Source organism: Gigantopelta aegis, chromosome 11 (assembly GCF_016097555.1).
Source record: "Gigantopelta aegis isolate Gae_Host chromosome 11, Gae_host_genome, whole genome shotgun sequence".
NCBI lineage: Eukaryota > Metazoa > Mollusca > Gastropoda > Neomphalida > Peltospiridae > Gigantopelta > Gigantopelta aegis.
Genome location: NC_054709.1, coordinates 27,344,288 through 27,366,070, shown reverse-complemented (window position 1 = coordinate 27,366,070; position 21,783 = coordinate 27,344,288). Strand labels below are relative to the sequence as shown.

At 36.3% G+C, this 21,783-nt stretch overlaps 1 protein-coding gene across 12 annotated transcripts in view; it reads right to left on the bottom strand.

Moving 5' to 3' along the window:
• LOC121384967 (bromodomain adjacent to zinc finger domain protein 2B-like) overlaps positions 1 to 21,783 on the bottom strand; it is a 115,686-nt gene that overhangs the window by 52,265 nt on the left and 41,638 nt on the right. For 10 of the 12 annotated variants that reach the window (XM_041515466.1, XM_041515468.1, XM_041515467.1 and 7 more), the window contains exons 3-10: positions 19,305 to 19,487; positions 14,983 to 15,048; positions 14,112 to 14,300; positions 5,941 to 6,212; positions 4,111 to 4,488; positions 2,943 to 3,185; positions 1,692 to 1,782; positions 1,010 to 1,314 (exon numbers count right to left, since the gene is read on the bottom strand). In XM_041515466.1, the coding sequence (XP_041371400.1) occupies positions 1,010 to 1,314; positions 1,692 to 1,782; positions 2,943 to 3,185; positions 4,111 to 4,488; positions 5,941 to 6,212; positions 14,112 to 14,300; positions 14,983 to 15,048; positions 19,305 to 19,487 (1,727 nt within the window). The remainder of the gene's footprint in view (positions 1 to 1,009; positions 1,315 to 1,691; positions 1,783 to 2,942; positions 3,186 to 4,110; positions 4,489 to 5,940; positions 6,213 to 14,111; positions 14,301 to 14,982; positions 15,049 to 19,304; positions 19,488 to 21,783) is intronic. The other 2 variants (XM_041515470.1, XM_041515474.1) reach the window with 2 other exon arrangements.

Genomic DNA, 21,783 nt, shown 5'->3' with positions numbered 1-21,783 from the left:
GACCCCATATTGGTATGTATGTATGCAAAGTCTCAGACGAAACCATATTGTAAGTTTTGGACAGAGAATATGGGTATTTTTTTTACCAACAGCGAAAAACACAGAAACACTGTACAATTAAAAATAAAGAATTCCAAATAAATCTGGAAAAACTTAAACCTGTAACACAGTAAACCAGAGATCTGCTGTGGAAATTTTTTTTTGATGAGGGAAAAATCACTTTCATTAAAATAACTGGGGGGAAAATTGCATCCGTAAACATGATTAAGTGTGTGACATAATACAGACTAATAACTACATAGGTAAGAATATTGTTTTTATAATTACAAAAAAGGAATATGGAAAATTAAAATGACGAATACAACTACAACAACTCTCCAGAAGAAGCTGTATGGCACAAGAAGTGATCTACAGAGAACAGTATCATTCATAGTCACTGCTGGCCTCGACGTGTAGTCAACAAGTGAACGAAAAGAAGAAAATGACGAATTTGATTTTTAAAAATTTAACCTGCATTAAAATGAACACCTGTGGATTCAACTATCAGTGTTTATGATAGGGGTGAGATTTACCTCCATGGAATTCTTGTAATATAAACCAGACTTTGTTTTTGTGTGGTGCGAGTGAATGAATGAATTAATTAATTTTTAACTACACCCCAGCACAAAAATACATATCGGCTATTGGGTGTCAAACAAAGATAGGTATATGAATATAATTATTTACATTAAAAATTAAAAATGATATCATTACGTAATTTATGTTGAGAGATGTAAAACATCTTTAAAATTAGAGGTGCAATATTTTGCTATGTAAAGGCAAAGACAATAAAACAAGTTATTCCCCTTACCCTCATGATATCTGGAAGAATATAAGTATTTACATTAAAAATAAACAATTATATAATGACGTAATTTATGCTGAGAAGGGTAAAACATCTTTAAAATAGAGCTGCAATATTTTGCTATGTAAAGGCAGAGACAATAAAACAAAGAGTTATTCCCCTTACCCTCATGACATCTGGAATGGTTTTCATCTTCTTCCCGCAGGGTGCCGTGTACAGGACTTCCCCGACGATTCCACGCCTTCCCATCGTGTGAATAGTCGTGGTTCGCTGCCAGCCATGCTCCAGTGGAATTCGCAAGTCCTGCTCATTGGTCACCAGTTTGCGACGTTTGATCGGCGGGGCATCACCTTCCACAGTGGCTTGGTCATGTGACAGTGAGCTACCAGCCTCACTCTGAGATTGGTCTTTATCTACATCAGAATCGCTGCTGCCATTAGAATCATTTGCCGAGTCGTCATCGTTTGAGTCTGATTGGAAACAAACAGAGGATTTGTACGTTTTTCAGAGCTATCGGCTGTTATCGATTTTTATTGGTGTCAACATTATTACTAAAAAGTATATTACTATCAAAAATAATATGGCTTTCGTTGTGTGTAGGGTGGGAATTAATTCAGTGGTGTATAATGTATAAGGACACTTGGTCGAGATTGAGATTGAGTGAAAGAGACAGAGATGGTCAGAAAGACGGAGAGAGGCTAACAGAAAACCAGACAGAGAAACACAGAAAGCCGAGGGGGGTGGGGGAGGGGAGGAGAGAGAGAGAGAGAGAGAGAGAGAGAGAGGGGGAGAGGGAGAGGGAGAGACAGAGACAGAGACAGACAAAGACAGACAACTGGATACCAACCTGATTCTGAATCTTCTTCACTACCTGAAGAGTTCTGATTTGATTTTGAAGTACTTGGAGTTTCCTCCCCTTGAGCATGATTCAAATGCTTCTGTAAAACATATTTCAATATACTATTTAAAATGGTAGAATTAAACATTATTAGTACTATTATTATAACTACTATATTATTATTATTATTATTAATGACATTAAAAAATATAATAAAACAATGTATGGCTGGTATTTTGTAATAAAAGAAATCCTTTTTCTCCAATACTTTGTGGGAAACTAGTATTTTAAATTCCACCCCCACCCCCTTCTATGTTGCATAGTACCTAAGAAGAAAGTTCCCTGTCAAAGTTTGAGGTGCACCGTCAAATATTTACGGAGTAAAAGCAGCTATGGGTGTGATTGGTAGTAATATGCGACATTGATTATTTGTGCAAATACCATTATCCACTTTTATTTGTTATACAGTTGTTATACAGTATATACCAGTTGTTGAAACTAATGTGTGGTACCCCAAAAATTGGAACTGCAAACTGCAAAACTGACGGTTGCAATTAGAAACATTAATTAAATATCTTAAATGGTATGTGACCCCTCATTTTCTTGCAGATAGATTAGATGTGAGGTGCCACATGTTTTATTGCTGTACTTCCTGGGTGTGTTGATATGCTGCTTATATCGGTTTTATTAAACGTTAACATTATCGGCAATAGGAATTGATTTGGTCTATTAGAACCTTTATTTGGCACAGTATAATCTAACAGGTTGCACTATACCAATTACTTTCCGGCTGGGTCAAAGTTCGAGGTGCACCGAACTTTTGATAGAGAAGTTAACACCACAAGTCCTGTGATTGGTTATAAATGTGAGTGTGTTGGTTGTAAAAATTAGTTTCATCTGGGCTAAAAAGGTATGCAATTTTATTTGATGTAGTACCACCGTGTCAAGTAGCCTTGTGCTTGGAACATGTATGAGGTACCTGTAAAAAAAAGTACTCAAATTTTGTGTGAAACTAGGGGTGCTGTAGAAACATCTGGTTATACCGAAAGTGAGCCATGAAAGGTACCATTTTCTGCAGTTAATAGTTTGAGGTAGGGGTTGTAGTACTGATATTTATGGGTCATAGTTTGGTTGATATATTGCATGTAGTGTTTTTAAACACAAACGTTAACATGGTCATCTATGGGATTTTAACTGGTATAGTCCAACCAACAGGAAGTCTGTGTGTTTGTCTTAAATCCCTCCATGTGCATAACTCACCTGAATGAGTGATTTACTGATGTGAAGTTTGAGCGAGGTAGGACTCAACGAATGACTTGTTGAATGACTTGTTGAATGACTTGTTGATGAGGTTGATGAGGTTGAGGCCACTGGCTGCTCCAGTCGCTGCTGTACCTCAGCTTTTTCCTTCTGTTTCTTTCTCATCAGTTTCAAATTGAGTTGTTGTTGTTTTAATTCTGCTTCTAGTTGTAATTTTAGCTCCTGCTGCCTGTATTTCTGCTGCTGGAACACATATGGTTGGGTTTTTTTCAGTTTTATTACGTAATCTTTTGCTTATATCCAAGTAAAGGCATATTGTCACAGATCACTGACCTATGAAATGGCCTAACAAAGTATTACCTGAAAAAATATATATATTGGATTTGTCCCTGAATGTACTTTATTCAACTATCTTCATAACCACCATACTCCATTTATTAATGGTATTTTGTAAAAATAACTGAATTGTGGCAATGATCCATAATTTCAAAAACTAAAACTGCCGAGAAGGTTGACATGGATTCCACTCCATCATGGTTCAGTTAAGGTGATGCGATAGCTAGATTTGGTTTCCAAAAATTGATGTAATTTTTATTTATTATCAGTTTTAGAGAAATACGGTCCTTAAATCCGTGACAGTATGCCTTTAAGTTTCAAGCATGTTGTTTTGGACACACCCCTTGACTACCTGGGCTGTCTGTCGAAGACAATGAGTTAAATCAAAGCTCGAGATTTATTTTGTAGTGTTTAAAGAAATCTTGGCTTTTTAAATTTTAATTCGAAGGAAATGCTACAAATTGAGATGCATTTCCCCCCAAAAAAACCCCACTGGAATATGAAAAATGCCTTTAGTTTGAAGGTGCCCTTGTTGTCTAGGCAAAGAAGTCTGTATATTGCTATGTCTCGATTCCTTTAGTTTTTTTCACAGTTCATCAATTTTTTTTGTTTTAAATGCCACCCCTCCCAGTCCTGATTTACCCCTACCAGTATCTTAAACAATTGTCAAATTAAAATCAGCATATCTCTGACTCCTGCGAAAGTGAATTATTTGGTGATAAACCTTTCTTACCTCACTATCTAATTCAAATTAGCATACCTCCAACTCTTGCGAAAGTGAATTATTTGACAATAAACCTTTCTCACCACTGTTAAATTCAAATTAACTCACCTCTGACTCATGCAAAAGTGAATTATTTGACGAGGATAAACTTTTCGCCGGCTTCCCCCGATGTCCCCTCATCTTATTATGCAGTGACGGTGTCGTGATCACGGGGGACGAACCGGAACTACCTCCGGTCTTCGACTGCATCCGGTGCCGAATCTGGTCTGCGAGTAACTTCTTCTTCAAGCCATCTATCTGGTGGGCAAGCGCACCGGCTTTCTTCTCGAACTCTGTCATGCTGGTCGACGTCTTGCCAGCATGGTCGTCGTTTCCCGAGCTGTCGTCGCTGAGACTCGAACTGATGGAGCTGACGTCGGGGTGACTGTCGCTGTCGTGTGTGATCGTCCCGTTGTTGTTATGCTTCCCAGAATTCTCCAGTGTCTTCTGGGAAAGGAGAAAGGAAAGGAATGTATGTCAGGTGTTAAGAAATATGGTAAATTCTCACTCAATCGAAGGAAAAGGAAGGAAATAGTTTATTTACTGGCTAGAATGAGAAATAGCCCAATGGGCTACCGATGGGGATGAAAGGAAGGAAATGTTTTGTTTAACGGCACGCTCAACACATTTTATTTACGGTTATATGGTGTCGGACATATGGTTAAGGATCACACAGATATAGAGAGAGGAAACCCGCTGTCGCCACTTCATGGGCTACTCTTTTCTCTCCACTGAGTGCACTATGACTGGTGTATCAAAGGCCGTGGTATGTGCTATCCTGTCTTGTGAGATGGTGCATATAAAAGATCCCTTGCTACTAATGGAAAAATGTAGCAGGTTTCATCTCTAAGACTATATGTCGAAATTACCAAATGTTTGACATCCAATAGCTGATGATTAATAATGCTCTTAACAAAACTTCAACTTTGTTAACTGAATGAATGGGGGTTTCTCAATTATTATTATTTGAGGAGGAATATATTATCAACTAGATGTCAGTGTTTATATTTTTGTCACTGGTTTATAGCTAAAATATTTTATTACTCAATGTAATAGACTTAAAAATATGAATGAATGAATGAATGAATGAATGAATGAATGAATGAATAAATAAATAAATGAACAAATCAATGAACGAAACAATGAATGATTGGTTTAACAATTTAGATTTAATTCATTCTCGAAAACAGTCTTTGGGGACTTTGATACAAGACATCAGTATTGTAATATGAACATCAATAACATCCATGAAATCTAATAGAAATCTCAGAAAACTGAAATATTGGGGACTTTTTGGCATTCAAGAAAAGTTATCTTTATTTTTGTTTTCAAAGTTATCTTTATTTTTGTTTTCAATCTTGCAATAAAAATGAGCTATCAATACCTTAAACATTACCTAATTAAAAATATACATATTAATATACCTAAACTATATAATTTTTAATATTTCATTAACAGAAAATATGTCACAAGCTTAAAGGCGCAGATCTAAAAATTGGATAAAAAATAGTTTTTTGTTCCACTATGAGCCCTGGGATAGCTATAGATCTCATTAATTTGGGCCAAATAGAGACTTTTGTATTTTGTCATTTAAAGCAATGCTGGATCTTGCTAAATTATCAAGACTGAGATGGGGAAAGGGCTGCATATGTTGTCCATCCATCCACATTTCATCTATCACCAATTGTCTTAAATGTACATAAACCAAAAATCAGAAACCTAAATGTACATAAACCAAAAACCAGAAAACCGAAATCTATATAAAGCAAAAACCTGAAAACCGAAATCTACATAAACCAAAAACCAGAAAACCGAAATCTACATAAAGTAAAAACCAGAAAACCGAAATCTACATGAACCGAAAACGAGAGCCATAAAAAAACCCCACCAAAATCTCACCTTCAAAATGTTACGTTCATGAGATGCCGATGATGATGATGGTGACTGTGAAGGTGATGGCAATGGTTTCCCCAGACATGCGGAGGACGTCTTCGACGACTTCTGTTTCCGCCTCTGTACGAGTTTGGGCGATTTCTCCAGGTGCAGGGCGCTGCCGTTGAGATAGGAGTGGCTCGACACCTTCACGGCAGCCTTCGAGTGTTGAGACTGCAGGGCTGCCAGTGCCGCCGCATGCTCAGCCATTTGTCTGACGGCGCCAGAGAGGAGGGAACCTGTAAGGTCAAAGGTCATGAAAAGATTTAAAAGCAGATATAACATTTTAATTGGGTTTTTGTGGGGGTATTTCTTATTCTGTTTTATTTTGTTCATATGGTTGTGTTTTGTTTTAGGTTAAAATATTTTATCACATTTTAGAAGGTGGATACCAATCTAGTTATTAATTATTATAGATATCAGAGTGAACGGCTAAACTCTTATTGTCTTTAGAAGGAAATTTCAAGGCTAAAGGTCAAAAAAAGAATATTTAACCAACGGGTATAATCTCTCTCTTGTCCGTCCCTCCCTCTGTCGGTCGGTCTAGGATCGATCCCTGTCGATGGATCCATTGGGCTATTTCTCGTTCCAGCCAGTGCTCCACAACTGGTGGTTTCTGCTATCCTGTCTGTGGGAAGCGCAAATAAAAGATCCCTTGCTGCTAATCGGAAGAGTAGTCCATGTAGTGGCGACAGCGGGTTTCCTCTAAAAAATCTTTGTGGTCCTTAACCATATGTCTGACGCCATATAACCGTAAATAAAATGTGTTGAGTGCGTCGTTAAATAAAACTTTTTTCTTTTTTTTTAAATTTCTCAAACTTTAGATACGTTGATCAGATGAGATAAGAAAGGTCGAGATAACTATGTTTGACTGTGCATCCTGTTTAATTCTCGTGATGTTTGGTCATTCAAAGCTTTTCAATTCATTACAAACAAATTAGGCAGAATTTACAAAGCCTGTTTTTCTTAAAACCAGGTGTTTAAGCATTGCAAATGTATGTAGTTACAGGCATGTAAGACAACCAGGTGTTTAAGCATTGTAAATGTATGTAGTTACAGGCATGTAAGACATAACCAGGTGTTTAAGCATTGTAAATGTATGTAGTTACAGGCATGGAAGTCAAAAACAGGTGTTTAAGCATTGTAAATGTATGTAGTTACAGGCATGAAAGTCAAAAACAGGTGTTTAAGCATTGTAAATGTATGTAGTTACAGGCACGTAAGACATAAACAGGTGTTTAAGCATTGTAAATGTATGTAGTTACAGGCACGTAAGACATAACCAGGTGTTTAAGCATTGTAAATGTATGTAGTTACAGGCATGGAAGTCAAAAACAGGTGTTTAAGCATTGTAAATGTATGTAGTTACAGGCATGAAAGTCAAAAACAGGTGTTTAAGCATTGTAAATGTATGTAGTTACAGGCACGTAAGACATAAACAGGTGTTTAAGCATTGTAAATGTATGTAGTTACAGGCACGTAAGACGTAAACAGGTGTTTAAGCATTGTAAATGTATGTAGTTACAGGCACGTAAGACATAAACAGGTGTTTAAGAATTGTAAATGTATGTACATGTAGTTACACGCGTGTAAGACATAACCAGGTATTTAAGCATTGTAAATGTATGTAGTTACAGGCATGTAAGACAACCAGGTGTTTAAGCATTGTAAATGTATGTAGTTACAGGCATGAAAGTCAAAAACAGGTGTTTAAGCATTGTAAATGTATGTAGTTACAGGCATGAAAGTCAAAAACAGATGTTTAAGCATTGTAAATGTATGTAGTTACAGGCATGTAAGACAAACAGGTGTTTAAGCATTGTAAATGTATGTAGTTACAGGCATGTAAGACATAAACAGGTGTTTAAGCATTGTAAATGTATGTAGTTACAGGCACGTAAGACATAACCTGGTGTTTAAGCATTGTAAATGTATGTAGTTACAGGCATCTAAGACATAACCAGGTGTTTAAGCATTGTAAATGTATGTAGTTACAGGCACGTAAGACATAAACAGGTGTTTAAGCATTGTAAATGTATGTAGTTACAGGCATGTAAGACATAAACAGGTGTTTAAGAATTGTAAATGTATGTACATGTAGTTACACGCGTGTAAGACATAACCAGGTGTTTAAGTATTGTAAATGTATGTAGTTACAGGCATGTAAGACATAACCAGGTGTTTAAGCATTGTAAATGTATGTAGTTACAGGCATGAAAGTCAAAAACAGGTGTTTAAGCATTGTAAATGTATGTAGTTACAGGCATGTAAAACAATCAGGTGTTTAAGCATTGTAAATGTATGTAGTTACAGGCATGTAAGACATAAACAGGTGTTTAAGCATTGTAAATGTATGTAGTTACAGGCACGTAAGACATAACCAGGTGTTTAAGCATTGTAAATGTATGTAGTTACAGGCACGTAAGACATAACCAGGTGTTTAAGCATTGTAAATGTATGTAGTTACAGGCACGTAAGACATAACCAGGTGTTTAAGCATTGTAAATGTATGTAGTTACAGGCACGTAAGACATAAACAGGTGTTTAAGAATTGTAAATGTATGTAGTTACAGGCATGTAAGACAAACAGGTGTTTAAGCATTGTAAATGTATGTAGTTACAGGCATGTAAGACATAAACAGGTGTTTAAGCATTGTAAATATATGTAGTTACACGTATGTAAGACATAACCAGGTGTTTAAGCATTGTAAATGTATGTAGTTACATGCGTGTAAGACATAACCAGATGTTTAAGCAGTGTAAATGTATGTAGTTACAGGCATGGAAGTAAAAAACAGCCTTTGTAAATATGGCCCATTAAGAACATATTAATTTTTTAAGATTTTAACAATTTTGGTTAAAAAATGTCTAATTTCAGGGCTCACCCCGCCACTTGCCAATTTAATATTCTTTGGCTAATAAAATATTCCTTAAATTAAGCACATTTTAATATTTTTCAAGGCAATACTGTATGTATTGGTTAAACCAACATTTGTTCCAGCCTATATATAGGCCGTAATTTTGTAGACAATTATGGACTCAAAAATGTATTTCACATTATTTGGTATGAAGACACTATCTCCAGAAAGGAGTTAGTTTTAGCCAGAAATATGATATCGTAAGAGGTCAAAGTTCCTTTAAAATTATATATTTGTTGAATGAAGGAAGGAAATGTTTAATTTAACGACACACTCAACACATTTTATTTACGGTTATATGGCGTTGGACATATGGTTAAGGACCACACAGATACTGAGAGAGGAAAGCCGCTGTCGCCACTTCATGGGCTACTCTTTTTGATTAGCAGCAAGGAATCTTTTATATGCACCATCCCACAGATAGGGTAGTACATACCACAGCCTTTGATATACCAGTCATGGTGCACTGGCTGGAACGAGAAATAACTCAATGGGGCCCACTGATGGGGATTGATCCTAGACTGACTGTGCAATGAGTGAGTGCTTTATTACTGTTTTACGTCCCGCCCCACTTGGTATGAAAGAAAGAAATGTTTTATTTAACGACGCACTCAACACATTTTATTTACAGTTATATGGCGTCAGACATATGGTTAAGGACCACACAGATTTTAAGAGGAAACCCGCTGTCGCCACTATATGGGCTACTCTTCCGATTAACAGCAAGGGATCTTTTATTTGCACTTCCCACAGGCAGGATAGCACAAACCATGGCCTTTGTTGAACCAGTTATGGATCACTGGTCGGTGCAAGTGGTTTACACCTACCCATTGAACCTTGCAGAGCACTCACTCAGGGTTTGGAGTCGGTATCTGGATTAAAAATCCCATGCCTCGACTGAGATCCGAACCCAGTACCTACCAGCCTGTAGACCGATGGCCTACCACGATGCCACCGAGGCTGGTCACTTGGTATGAAGACATTATCTTAAGCAAGAAGTTAAGTTTTAGCCAGAAATACTATATGATATTGTAAGAGGTCAAAACACCTTATATTTGTTGAACAGTGCCATTAGGTGTTATTATGGGACGACTCAACAATCGCATAATGGTACAGGTGAGGTTTACTGTTATAAGTTCTTATGTACACAGGGCTTGAAATTGACAGAACAAGAAGCAAATGCCACACAAAATACACAATATACTTTCTGAAGCTGTATCCTAACTGGACACGAGTGATGCGAGCGATTATTTTAGAAATCATTGATTTCAATCGTCGTATCCTAACGGCATGCGTGCGACGTGACAGATAAATGTGTCACGTCACACGCATGCAGTTAGGATATGGCAACTGAAATAAATTATTTCTAAAATAAACACTAGTGTCTGGTTAGGATACAGCTTTATAATATATCTCAAAAGCAGAACTCTTGTTTTCACTTTGAAAATCACAAAGTTTTTCGTTTTTTTATCATTATTATTAACGCAAATTTACGAACTTGCTAAACAATTTTGTCTTAGTATAAGTTGGCTAATTTCATTTTCATTTGGTGAAATAATTTCATGTAATAACTGACAATTTGTCAAGGAACAAAAAACAACAACTGGTTTTCTGAATTATTTCTTAACTTGGCAAAATTTTCTTCTCACCCAGAACTAACTCAAAACTGTTCAAGTGAATAAGAATGGTTTCTCAATTTTTAGCATTTTGCCTCCAGATTAAAACATCACAAGCAAAGATGGCTTCCCATTCCACAAAGTGAGGGCGGCATTTAGCACAGTCAGTTGAGGTACTTGTGTTATAGGATGGAACCAGCTTGGTGGATCCATTCCACTGATTGGGGTTTTCTTGTTCCAACCAGTTCACCATAACTGGTCAAAGGCCATGGTATGTGCTTTCCTGTCTGTGGGGAGAGTGGATATAAAAGATCCCTTACTACTAACAGAAAAATGTAGCGGGTTTCCTCTGATGTCTACGTGTCAGGGGCCTAATTCACAAAGGTCTGTTAGGCTCTGCTAGACAACAACGCATCCTCTTTGCAAGTCTTTTAGCATTGCACTGCGAGATCGCAAAGTTGCGAAAGTTTAGTGGATTAGGCCCCTGAATTACCAATATTTGACATTCAATAGTCGATGATTAATTAATCAATGTGATCTAGTGGTGTCGTTAAACAAAACAAACTTTGTCTACAAAGTGAATTTCAAGCCCTGTACATGGGGGTTAAGTCTTAGAGATTTTTTTTTACATTTGTAATACAATCACTTAATTGTTTTTACTAGTATGTTTTAAATGCAGGCAGCCCTTGATACTTTGTTTATATATAAATGATCATATAAAATATAACACAGCATGTCTTAAATCTTCACAAAATGAGGGTGTGCATTTAAGAGGGGTGCAGATAATAACACAATAACAATTACTCGGTCAAAGAGGTGTAACTGGTCTTTAAGGGTTTTTTTGTAAAATATATAAATCACAATTAGTGAAGATGCATGGTGGCTGGTGCTGCATTAGGCAGAGCTTCTAGATTATGGCTGCCCCACTCTCATGGCTAGTGATATTCAGTGTTGAGCTAGTAAATAACTACTACTGCCATGACAAACGGCTAGTGAAAAACAAAATTGTCAAATGTTGCAGTTAAGTCTATTTTGTAAATATGAATATCCTGACCCCACCCCAACCCCCCACATGTTAGTGTTTTTAAGCTCTATTTCTCTCTTTAGGTAAAACATCTTATTATTACTATTATTTAGTAAAATTGTATTAACTTAAAGTAAAGTAGGGCTAGTGAATATTTAATCGTGGCAAGTAAATTGTATTAACTTAAAGTAAAGTAGGGCTAGTGAATATTTAATCGTGGCAAGTAAATTGTATTAACTTTAAGTAAAGTAGGGCTAGTGAATATTTAATCGTGGCAAGTAAATTGTATTAACTTTAAGTAAAGTAGGGCTAGTGAATATTTAATCGTGGCAAGTAAATTGTATTAACTTTAAGTAAAGTAGGGCTAGTGAATATTTAATCGTGGCAAGTAAATTGTATTAACTTTAAGTAAAGTAGGGCTAGTGAATATTTAATCGTGGCAAGTAAATTGTATTAACTTTAAGTAAAGTAGGGGAATATTTATCGTGGCAAGTAAATTTAATCTTAAAGTAAAGTAGGGCTAGTGAATATTTAATCGTGGCAAGTATTAACTTTAAGTAAAGTAGGGCTAGTGAATATTTAATCGTGGCAAGTAAATTGTATTAACTTTAAGTAAAGTAGGGCTAGTGAATATTTAATCGTGGCAAGTAAATTGTATTAACTTTAAGTAAAGTAGGGCTAGTGAATATTTAATCGTGGCTAGTAAAAAATTTAAATCCCTGATTACTTGGCTAGTAGATTCAAAAAGAATTCTAGAAGCCCTGATTACGTCCATGCAATTGTTGAACTTCCCCTCAGTGCTTCAATTACATGCAGATAAACACTGTAACAGACTACGTATACAGATCATAGCGTGTAAGAAGTAAACAAACGTAAACAAAAATAACATCAGAACGACAAAAACACTGAAACAATGGGCAATGTGTAGCTTGCCACAATTAGTGCTAACAACCAGAAACATTGCATAAAGATGATGCTAAAGACTAGAAATACTGCACAGAGTCTTTGGACACTCCAAGTGCTAAGGCAACCACTTTACCAATGAACCAACAAAAATCGACATGACATCAGAAATCATGGTTATGAACAGTCAGTGATGGATACATCGCAATGTGTTCCCAAGTATCGAGATACGTATCGTAATATATTATTGACAGCAGCATCAATTGATTTTAGGGGTAGGGATGTAGCCCAGTAGTAAAGCACTCGCTTGATGCACGGTCGGTGTGGGATCGATCCCCATCGGTGGGGCCACTGAGCTATTTTAACTCTTAACTCAACTGACTAAATGCTGATGTGGCCAGCTGAATAAGTACCAGATGGAAAACACCATTCTATTAAAAGGACATTCCTGTGTTTGCTGCAGTATAAGATGTTTCCGACTAGTAAAATATTTCTACGATTAAACTTACATATTAAATATATTTTCTTGTTTAGAATATTTGTGTCTGTATATTCAATGTGTTTCTGGTCGTCTTAATATTTGTAAGAAGCCCAAACTGGATTTTGTTCTCAAATAATTTCATATGTACGAATAATTTCATATGTACAAAAAAAACATATTTTAGAAAATAAAATGAAATTTAACCTAGTACAAATATTAGAATGATCAGAAATATGTTTAATATACAGCCACTAATATTTTATACAGAAAAATATATTCGATATGTAATTACAATTGTTAAAAAGTCTCTGTTAGTCAATATCATCTTAAAAATTGCGGAAAACTCAGGAATGTCCCTTTAATTCATATTACATATTGGTAAACCGAGCCAAAAAAGTCTCAGATTATAAGGTTTTACAAAAAACAAGGAACTGATCAAATTCAATTCGCAAAGTAAACAAATTAACAAATGAATAATGGTATGGTTATTGAAAACATATATACAAAAAATCAAAGCAAAAACTAAACAAATTCACCATTTTAATAACAAATTATTACACATAACATTAGTACAAAACCAACAACGGTATGGTTTAACCTTGAAAGCAATCTGGATCCTAATTCACAACGCTCTCTTAGGCTCTGCTTGACAAAAAAAGTATCCTCTTTGCAAGTCTTTTAGCATTGCACTGTGAGATCGCAAAGTTTGCGAGAGTTTAGTGAATTAGGCCCCAGGTACAAACAATTGGACAAACTGCAATGAGTGATACCAAAAATGGAAAAAAGGATAAATAAAAAATGGCAAGCTAAAAAGAAATAAAGGGGGGGATAGGGCAACAGGGTGTGTGGGGGGTATCATGAAATTGTCAATACGGAATCATATACAAATTAAAAACTTGTACTGTTAAACTTTCACAGCAATCCATTGGAATCTGTAAGAAGGTATAAATCAGTGTGTGACGGGGCAGACGGACAAATGGACATAATAAAAACAGCAATTCATAAAACACGAATAGGTGGTAAAACAACCTTTAACAATTCCACAAGATAACTACTAAAACCCAGCCAAACACAACTAAAACTGTTCTCCAATATATAGGAAAATTTGCAACGTGACTACGGTATGTGTGCGAACTACACAGTAACAACAACAATACCAACAACAACACAACAACATGAATACGTTTCTCTCTTACTGCTGTTTAGGTCATTTGGAGCCCTAAGGAGCAACTCTAGCCCCGACTGACTGAGCTCAAGGCCCCCATCGAGCGTGGTGAACGTCTGGGACAGGTTATTTCCGAGGCTACCGGCGTAATACTCTATCCCCGTCCCACCAGCCAGTCGACGGGCGTGCTCAGATGCCGACCGCCACCATTCAGCGCCACCTGGTGATCACGATTGTTGTTAGTAAAAGAAAAACAGTCTCTTGTAAAGGGGTGGAGGTGGAGGTGGGGAGAGAGAGAGAGAGAGAGAGAGAGAGAGAGAGAGAGAGAGAGAGAGAGAGAGAGAGAGAGAGAGAGAGAGAGAGAGAGAGAGAGAGAGAGACAGAGAGACAGATAGACAGAGACAGACAGAGACAGAGAGAGGGAGTGGGAGAGGGAGAGGGATAGGGAGAAAGAGAGGGAGAGGGAGAGGGATAGGGAGAAAGAGAGAGAGAGAGAGGGGGGAGGGGGGAGAGAGGGAGAGGGAGTGGGATAGGGAGGGGAGGGTAGGGGGAGGGGAATGTTTTCTCACTAAGACTATATGTCAAAATTATCAAATATTTGACATCTAATAGTCAATGATCATTAAAGAATCAGTGTGTTCTAGTGGTGTTGTTAAACAAAAACTATAGGGATAGGACATAGCCCAGTAGTTAAACTGCTTACCCTTATACATGGTCAGTTTAAAACTGATCCCAGTCAGTGGGTCTATTGGGCTATTTCTTGTTCCAGCAGTGCACCATGATTGGTATATCTAAGGCTGTGGTACATACGTATTATCTCGCTACTAATGAAAAAATGTAGCAGGTTTTCTGTCTAAGACTATGTCCAGGGATGTATGAGGGGCTGGAACAAAAAAGCTTACTGTGGCCGGTGTCCAGGAGCCGCTCAAGGGCCCCTGAAGGAAAATTGTTGTTTGCAACCCCTGGAACTGACAAAAATTGCATTCAATGCTAACAAATCTAAACTGGTTATAACTTATAATATAAGGCACACATCATAAACTTGAAACTGTGAAAACATGCAAATGAACCGTGTGTGCTCAACAGTAATGAATATCATGTTTTTTGGGGTTTTTTTAGACGAAATGGAAAAGCACATTTACGCGTTTCCACATAGCTCTCATGTCAGAATGACCAAATGTTAGACATCCAATAGCCGATGATTAATGTCTTCATAATGTATTTTATAGATACTGATGGAAAGACATAAGGGGCTGCACAGGCGAGGGGTGCTCGTTTCCAAAACATTTTACTGTCATAACCATTTAAAGGTTAACTCAATAATAAAACTTTTAACTATGACCTTTATGGTTTAAATCTATTTTGCTGTATATTTTTATTCCCAATACGAAATAAAAAGTGATATTCCTACTTTAACTTGCACATAACCATAACACTGCAAAAAATGTTTACATAATATCTATGCTAAACATTCTAAACTATCTGATTTTGTGTGTGTTAAAAACATTATTATTGAGTGTTTTCAATATGTTCATTCACTAAACACCAAAACATACAAAATACATCACTATCAAAGAGAAAATCATACAAACTACGTCATTATTCAAAGGGGGCGGGACCTAGCCCAGTGGTAGAGCGCTCGCTTGATGCACAGTCGGTTTGGGATCAATTCCCATCAGTGAGCCCATTGGGCTATTTCTCGTTCCAGCCAGTGCACCACGACTTGTATATCAAAGGCTGTGGTATGTGCTATCCTGTCTGTGGGATGGTGCATATAAAAAATCCCTTGCTGCTAATCGAAAAAAAAAGAGTAGCCCATGATGTGGCGACAGCCAGTTTCCTCTCTCTCTATATGTGTGATCCGTAACCATATGTCTGACGCCATATAACCGTAAATAAAATGTGCTGAGTGTGTACATTTCCTTCCTTCCTTTTAAGAGTTAACTATTGGTCATTTTTCCTTTTAGCCAAAAAACTATTTTAATGCTGGATTTTCAACATCTTTTTATTTATTTTATTTTTTTAAATTGAGCTTTTAATGGAAATGAAAGCATGTAATGTTATCTGATATTTCACTACAAGTTGGAAAAAACAAACTGTGTCTATTATTTAAGCAGACACCAAACAACACTGATAATTTGACCTATGTCTATTTGAAATAATTTTAATTTTAAAACATAACATAAATAGAGAATAATACATGAGTGGCCATTAGATGCCATTTATCTCACAACAAGTTGTTTTTCATTGGCTGCATGGCACTGATGACCTGGTCATCACCTAGGAGCAGCCAGTCATTTGTCTTGAAATTGTCAACACACGTACGTGTGTTAACAACCCATGTGTTATCAAAAATAATGCATGGTGTTCTCACCAATGGGTGAGTAAGAAAGATGGATATAACAGTCAAAAGCTCCTATATTGGTAACCTTCTCTAATAAATCCTTTCCTATAAAGGGTCTGTCGCTTCATACAGCATACAGCACATATTTGAACCTGTATACAAAGACCACCTATGAATAAAGACACTGTGATGCAGCCTGAAAGCTAAAAAAAATGTATAGTAATAGTACTACACCTTTAGCATCTTACCATCTTAGCAAATGCTTATAAAAATACATTCTAATTCAGCCCTTGAAACGATGATCATTAACAGACAGGACAGCACATACCATGACAATTTAGTACAAATCATAACAATATAAATACCAAATGGTTGAAAATGTCACTGCAACTAATTTTGCTACAACTTTTTGTAACAAAAATGCTGCTTGCAACTGTCAATTTTAAGGATTGCAAATAAAAAAAATTGTTTTAGACTTGCCACCACCACCATAAACAAAGACATAACGAGAAAAAAAACAAAGGCTCACTAAACAAGCACATTTATGTCTCCAGTTTTGTATTGAATTCATAATACAGTACAAAAACAACAAGAAATTCAACCACAGAGGTTTTTTTTTTATATTGTTAAAGATCGTTCTGTTGAATGACACCACTAAAGCACAGAGATTAATTAACCATCAGCAAGTTGATGTCAAACATTTCTCAATTCTAACACACACACAATCTTCAGAGGAAACCCACTACAGTTTTCCTTTAGCGACATGCTATAGGTTTTGTGGGTTTTTTTTAAAACTTTCCCACAGACAGGACAGCACATACTGTGGTTTTTGATGTACCAGTCATGGGAACCCAGCAGTGCAGTACATTTCTGTAATGCCCTATTCATGTGCCTCAATGCCTTCAAAATTAACCAGTCTCACAGGTAAACCGGCAGTGTCTTATTTTGCATGTTACTAACTGGTTGTCATACCCAAACACTGGTTTTTATAACGAAAACATGAAACCGTTCACACTTGTTTATTTTGAATGAGTGCTATTGTGTTATATTAAAACACTGCTTGAAGTCTGCCTTGTTGCCCTGCTTCATGGCCATAAAGCCCTAAAAAAAAACAAATCTCTATTGGTCTAGACCAAATGGCCTCATTTTGTTAGGGGAGGCACGTAGCCCAGTATTAAAGCTGCTGGTGTAATAAAGGCCATGGTATGTACTATCCTGTCTGTGGGATGGTGCATATAAAATATCCCTTGCTGCTAATAGAAAAGAGTAGCTCGTGAAGTGGCGACAGCGGGTTTCCTCTCTAAATATCTGTGTGGTCCTTAACCATATGGCTGACGCCATATAACCGTAATTAAAATGTATTGAGTGTGTCGTTAAATAAAATATTTCCTTCATTCATTCTGTTAGCACAGGGCTGCAGACAGTACTACCATAGTTCAGTCCCCAATGAGAAAATTCAAATTTTGACAGACAAGTTAAAAATTATATCCACCAGTTTGACTGGCGATCTCCTTTTTATGATCAAGCAAACAATGCATTTATTTTCAGTGAGGTTCTTTTTCTTTTATGGTTTATTATTATTTATTTTAGATTAGTTTAAAAAAAAAAAAGAGATTTCAATAAAAAGGAGATTTGAACACCAACGTGCTATGAATGGCAACGGTGGTGCTTGGTACAAAATGTTCCAACGTGGTCTGGTTGAATTATGATCATATCCTAGCAGATGTGCAGACAAAAAGAGTTGTGAGCCAGCTAAAATGGTAGATTTTCTGCAAATTTATGACACATGATTTTTGAATTAACGAGCTTTTTGACAAATTAGTAGTCAAATATTTTAGAAATTTGGCAAATCACAGTTTACACTCGGCTCCAGGTCAGGCCTCTTGACATTTGCGGGAATGAAACTCGCTCACACAAGATTAATTTTACACAACCTGTTTTTCATTAACCATTAAATCTAAGACATCATTTATATGGACATGACAGGTTGTACAAAAAGGATATTAGCAGGGGTGCAGAAAGTACTCGCCTGCTCGCCTTATGCGAGTAAAAATTCTGACGGACGAGTTCGACGGTCTATCTCTCTTTTTGATTTTGTTTGCCACATGATGTTGACCACTTACCAAGTGTTATTAATAATGTTTTGTCCATACATTTATATATATCATTTGAAGTGAAGACACTGTATACTATAATTTTGTTAATAATATATTGTTCTATAGACTGGTGAACTAGTAGAAATTCTGGTGGGCTAGTAAATTTTATTACCCATGTTAAAAATATCTTGGTACACATCAAAGTGATACGTCCCACTAGAATGCCAAGTGGGACGTAACACATTTGACGTCATGCGATGACGCCATCAATTGGCGCACTACAACCATACACTATAAGTTACAGGAACGTCAGCCAAACGAGATGAGTGATGTAAATTAAGACTGATTATGGGTAATAAATAGGATATTAAACTCGCTACCATTTCGATTCATGTTTATGTCCCTTGTGAAATAATTTTCATTGTCACTCGCTAAAGCTCGTGACAATTGAAAATTATTTCACTCGGGACATAAACATGATACGAAATGGAAGCTTGTTTAATAACCTATAATTCTGCACCGCTGTATTAGTTACCTGAATTTATTTCTGCATGACCCATGAATGGATTACGCGAACTTTCAATTCTCAGAATCCTGGGCCCCGTTCCACAAAGCGATCTTAGCGATAAGATTACCGTAAGTGTATATGTTAGGTGTGCAGTTACGGTGATCTTTGGGCTAAGATCGCTTCGTGGAACGAGGCCCTGCAGATGGCTTTTTAAATTAAAATAACGTTTTTAAAATAAATTTATTTGCCACAAAACAAAAACAAAAAGACACTCACCTGTAATTGGGTTGGCGCCATGGCCAAAGGTGTGAAGCGGGTTAACAAGTCCTAGTGATCCGAACAGGGCAGCAGGAGGGAACCCCGGGGGTGGGGAAAGCAGAGAAAATGCAGGTAGATGGCCTAGATGAGGGAAAACAAGGCTTGGACTTGACGTGGAGTCCCCACTGATGGGGGGTGGACCTGTGGAAATAAAAGCTTGGGTAAGATCGAGGAGGGAAATCAGTATTCTGTGTTCATAGTACCTTGTTATCAATGGTTACCTCCCTTAGTTTGGACCTGAGCCAACTGGGTGAAAAAAAGAGAAAGTTTTCTGGTAAGTTTTCAAGAAAAACATAATAGGTTCATTAAACAAGCTGTAAGTTGTTTTTTCATTCTTCTACATCAGTATATGAAGAGTCAAAGCACAAAAAGCAATAAACGCCAGTTTATCCCAAAACTGACTTCTACTATCATTACTTACTTCAAGGCGTCATGTTCTGTTTTCTATTCCTGTTTTTTTTAAATTCTGTCCTTTATTTACTTTATTTATTTCAACTTAAGATCACCCATTGTGGATTTGATATGTTTTACATAGAAATTATAACAAAAAACTTCTTTTGCAGAAAATTACTAAAATGGATTTATCTGTTTTGGATCTGAACTCTTCATATAGTCTTAATTAAAGGTTATCTCCCTTACTTTGGATTTCAACCAACTCAATGAAAAACCCACTTTTTTTTTATCAGTTTTAAAGTGGAAAAAAAAAAAATCAAAGGTTTATTATCTTGTCAGTTTCTTTAAACAAGCTGTAATTTTAGATATGTTTTATTTTTAAAAAATTTGGTGTATCAGTATATATTCTCAAGGAAAAGAAAGAAAAGGAATGTAAATGGAATCAAAGAGAAATTCTTGTTAATGATAACTCAGGTCTTTTAAAACAATACATATATTTCACACAAACACTTCTTCGGTGGTACAACTTTGAATTCACTTGAACTGCCAATTTGATCGGTTAGTTTATGAACTGTTAATTTGTTATGTGGTGAACATATTCTAGAAATAAAAAAGTTGCAAGCTTGAGGATCACCAAACCTTTATTTATGTATACGAAACAATGTTTTCCAACAATGTTCTAAGGAGCAGGACGTAGCCCAGTGGTAAAGCGCTCGCTCGATGCACGGTCGGTCTGGGATCGATCCCCATCGGTGGACCCATTTGGCCATTTCTCATTCCAGCCAGTGCACCACGACTGGTATATCAAAGGTCATGGTATGTACTACCCTGTCTGTGGGATGGTGCATATAAAAGATACCTTGCTGCTAATCGAAAAGAGTAGTCCATGAAGTGGCGACAGCGGGTTTTCTCTCTCAATATCTATGTGGTCCTTAACCATGTCTGATGCCATATAACCATAATTAAATGTGTTGAGTGTGTCATTAAATAAAACATTTCCTTCCTTCCAACAATGTTCTAAGACTGAATTTCATTATTAAAATAATGGACTGTTACCAAACATTTTTAAAATGGCCGAATGTAAAAATATATGAAGCACTCTAAAACATAATTTTGTCATTTGAAAAATGGACCATTACCAAAAAGACTTAATTTTGTTATTAAAAACATGGATCGCTACCAAAAAAATTCAAAATCACTAAATGTAAAAATTATATAAAGCATTCTAAAGCGGAATTTTTAATTAAAAAATTGGCCCTTTACCAAAAATTTCAAAATAAGCAAATGTTAAAAATACATACACAGAATTAAATTATTAAACCATTAATAAAAAAAGGAAATAGTTTTAAACAATGCTGACTGACAATTAAAATCAAAGGTGAAAAACAAATTTAGTTAGAAAACTTGCGCAACGAGTGTGATATGATTGCAAACTTCACTCGATGAGATATAAATCATATTTGACCAAAAAAACATGAAACATTCTATTTATTATATAATTTTTGGCAATTTACCTTTATTTTTAAAATGCCAGCAGCAAAATAGTTCCGGCTTTCTTACAGTGAAGATAACACTTTCTATAGTGACGATAACACATTTTAGACTGAAATAGTGAAATTTTCACTCTAAAATGTGTTATCATCACTGAGTGACTGATAACACTGATATGTAACTGATTTAATTTCACTAACTTATATTTCACTGATATAGCTTTTTGGGGACAGAACTAGTTTTATAAATGAGAAATAAATTGTTGTTATTTAAGAACTATTTTGTTTTGGTGTACAGATATTGTAGGCAATGAGGCATTCAACATGTGTGAGCTACTACCCTAGACAATGGTTAAGTTGTACCAGCCTCAGTGGTGTTGTGATTAAGTTACTGGACATATGGCCGGTAGGTACAAGGTTTGCAGTCCGGTACCGGCTCCCACCCAGAGCGAGTTTTAACAACTCATTGGGTAGGTGTAAGACCACGACACCCTCTTCTCTCTCACTAACCACTAATAATTAACAACTAACCCACTGTCCTGGACAGACAGCCC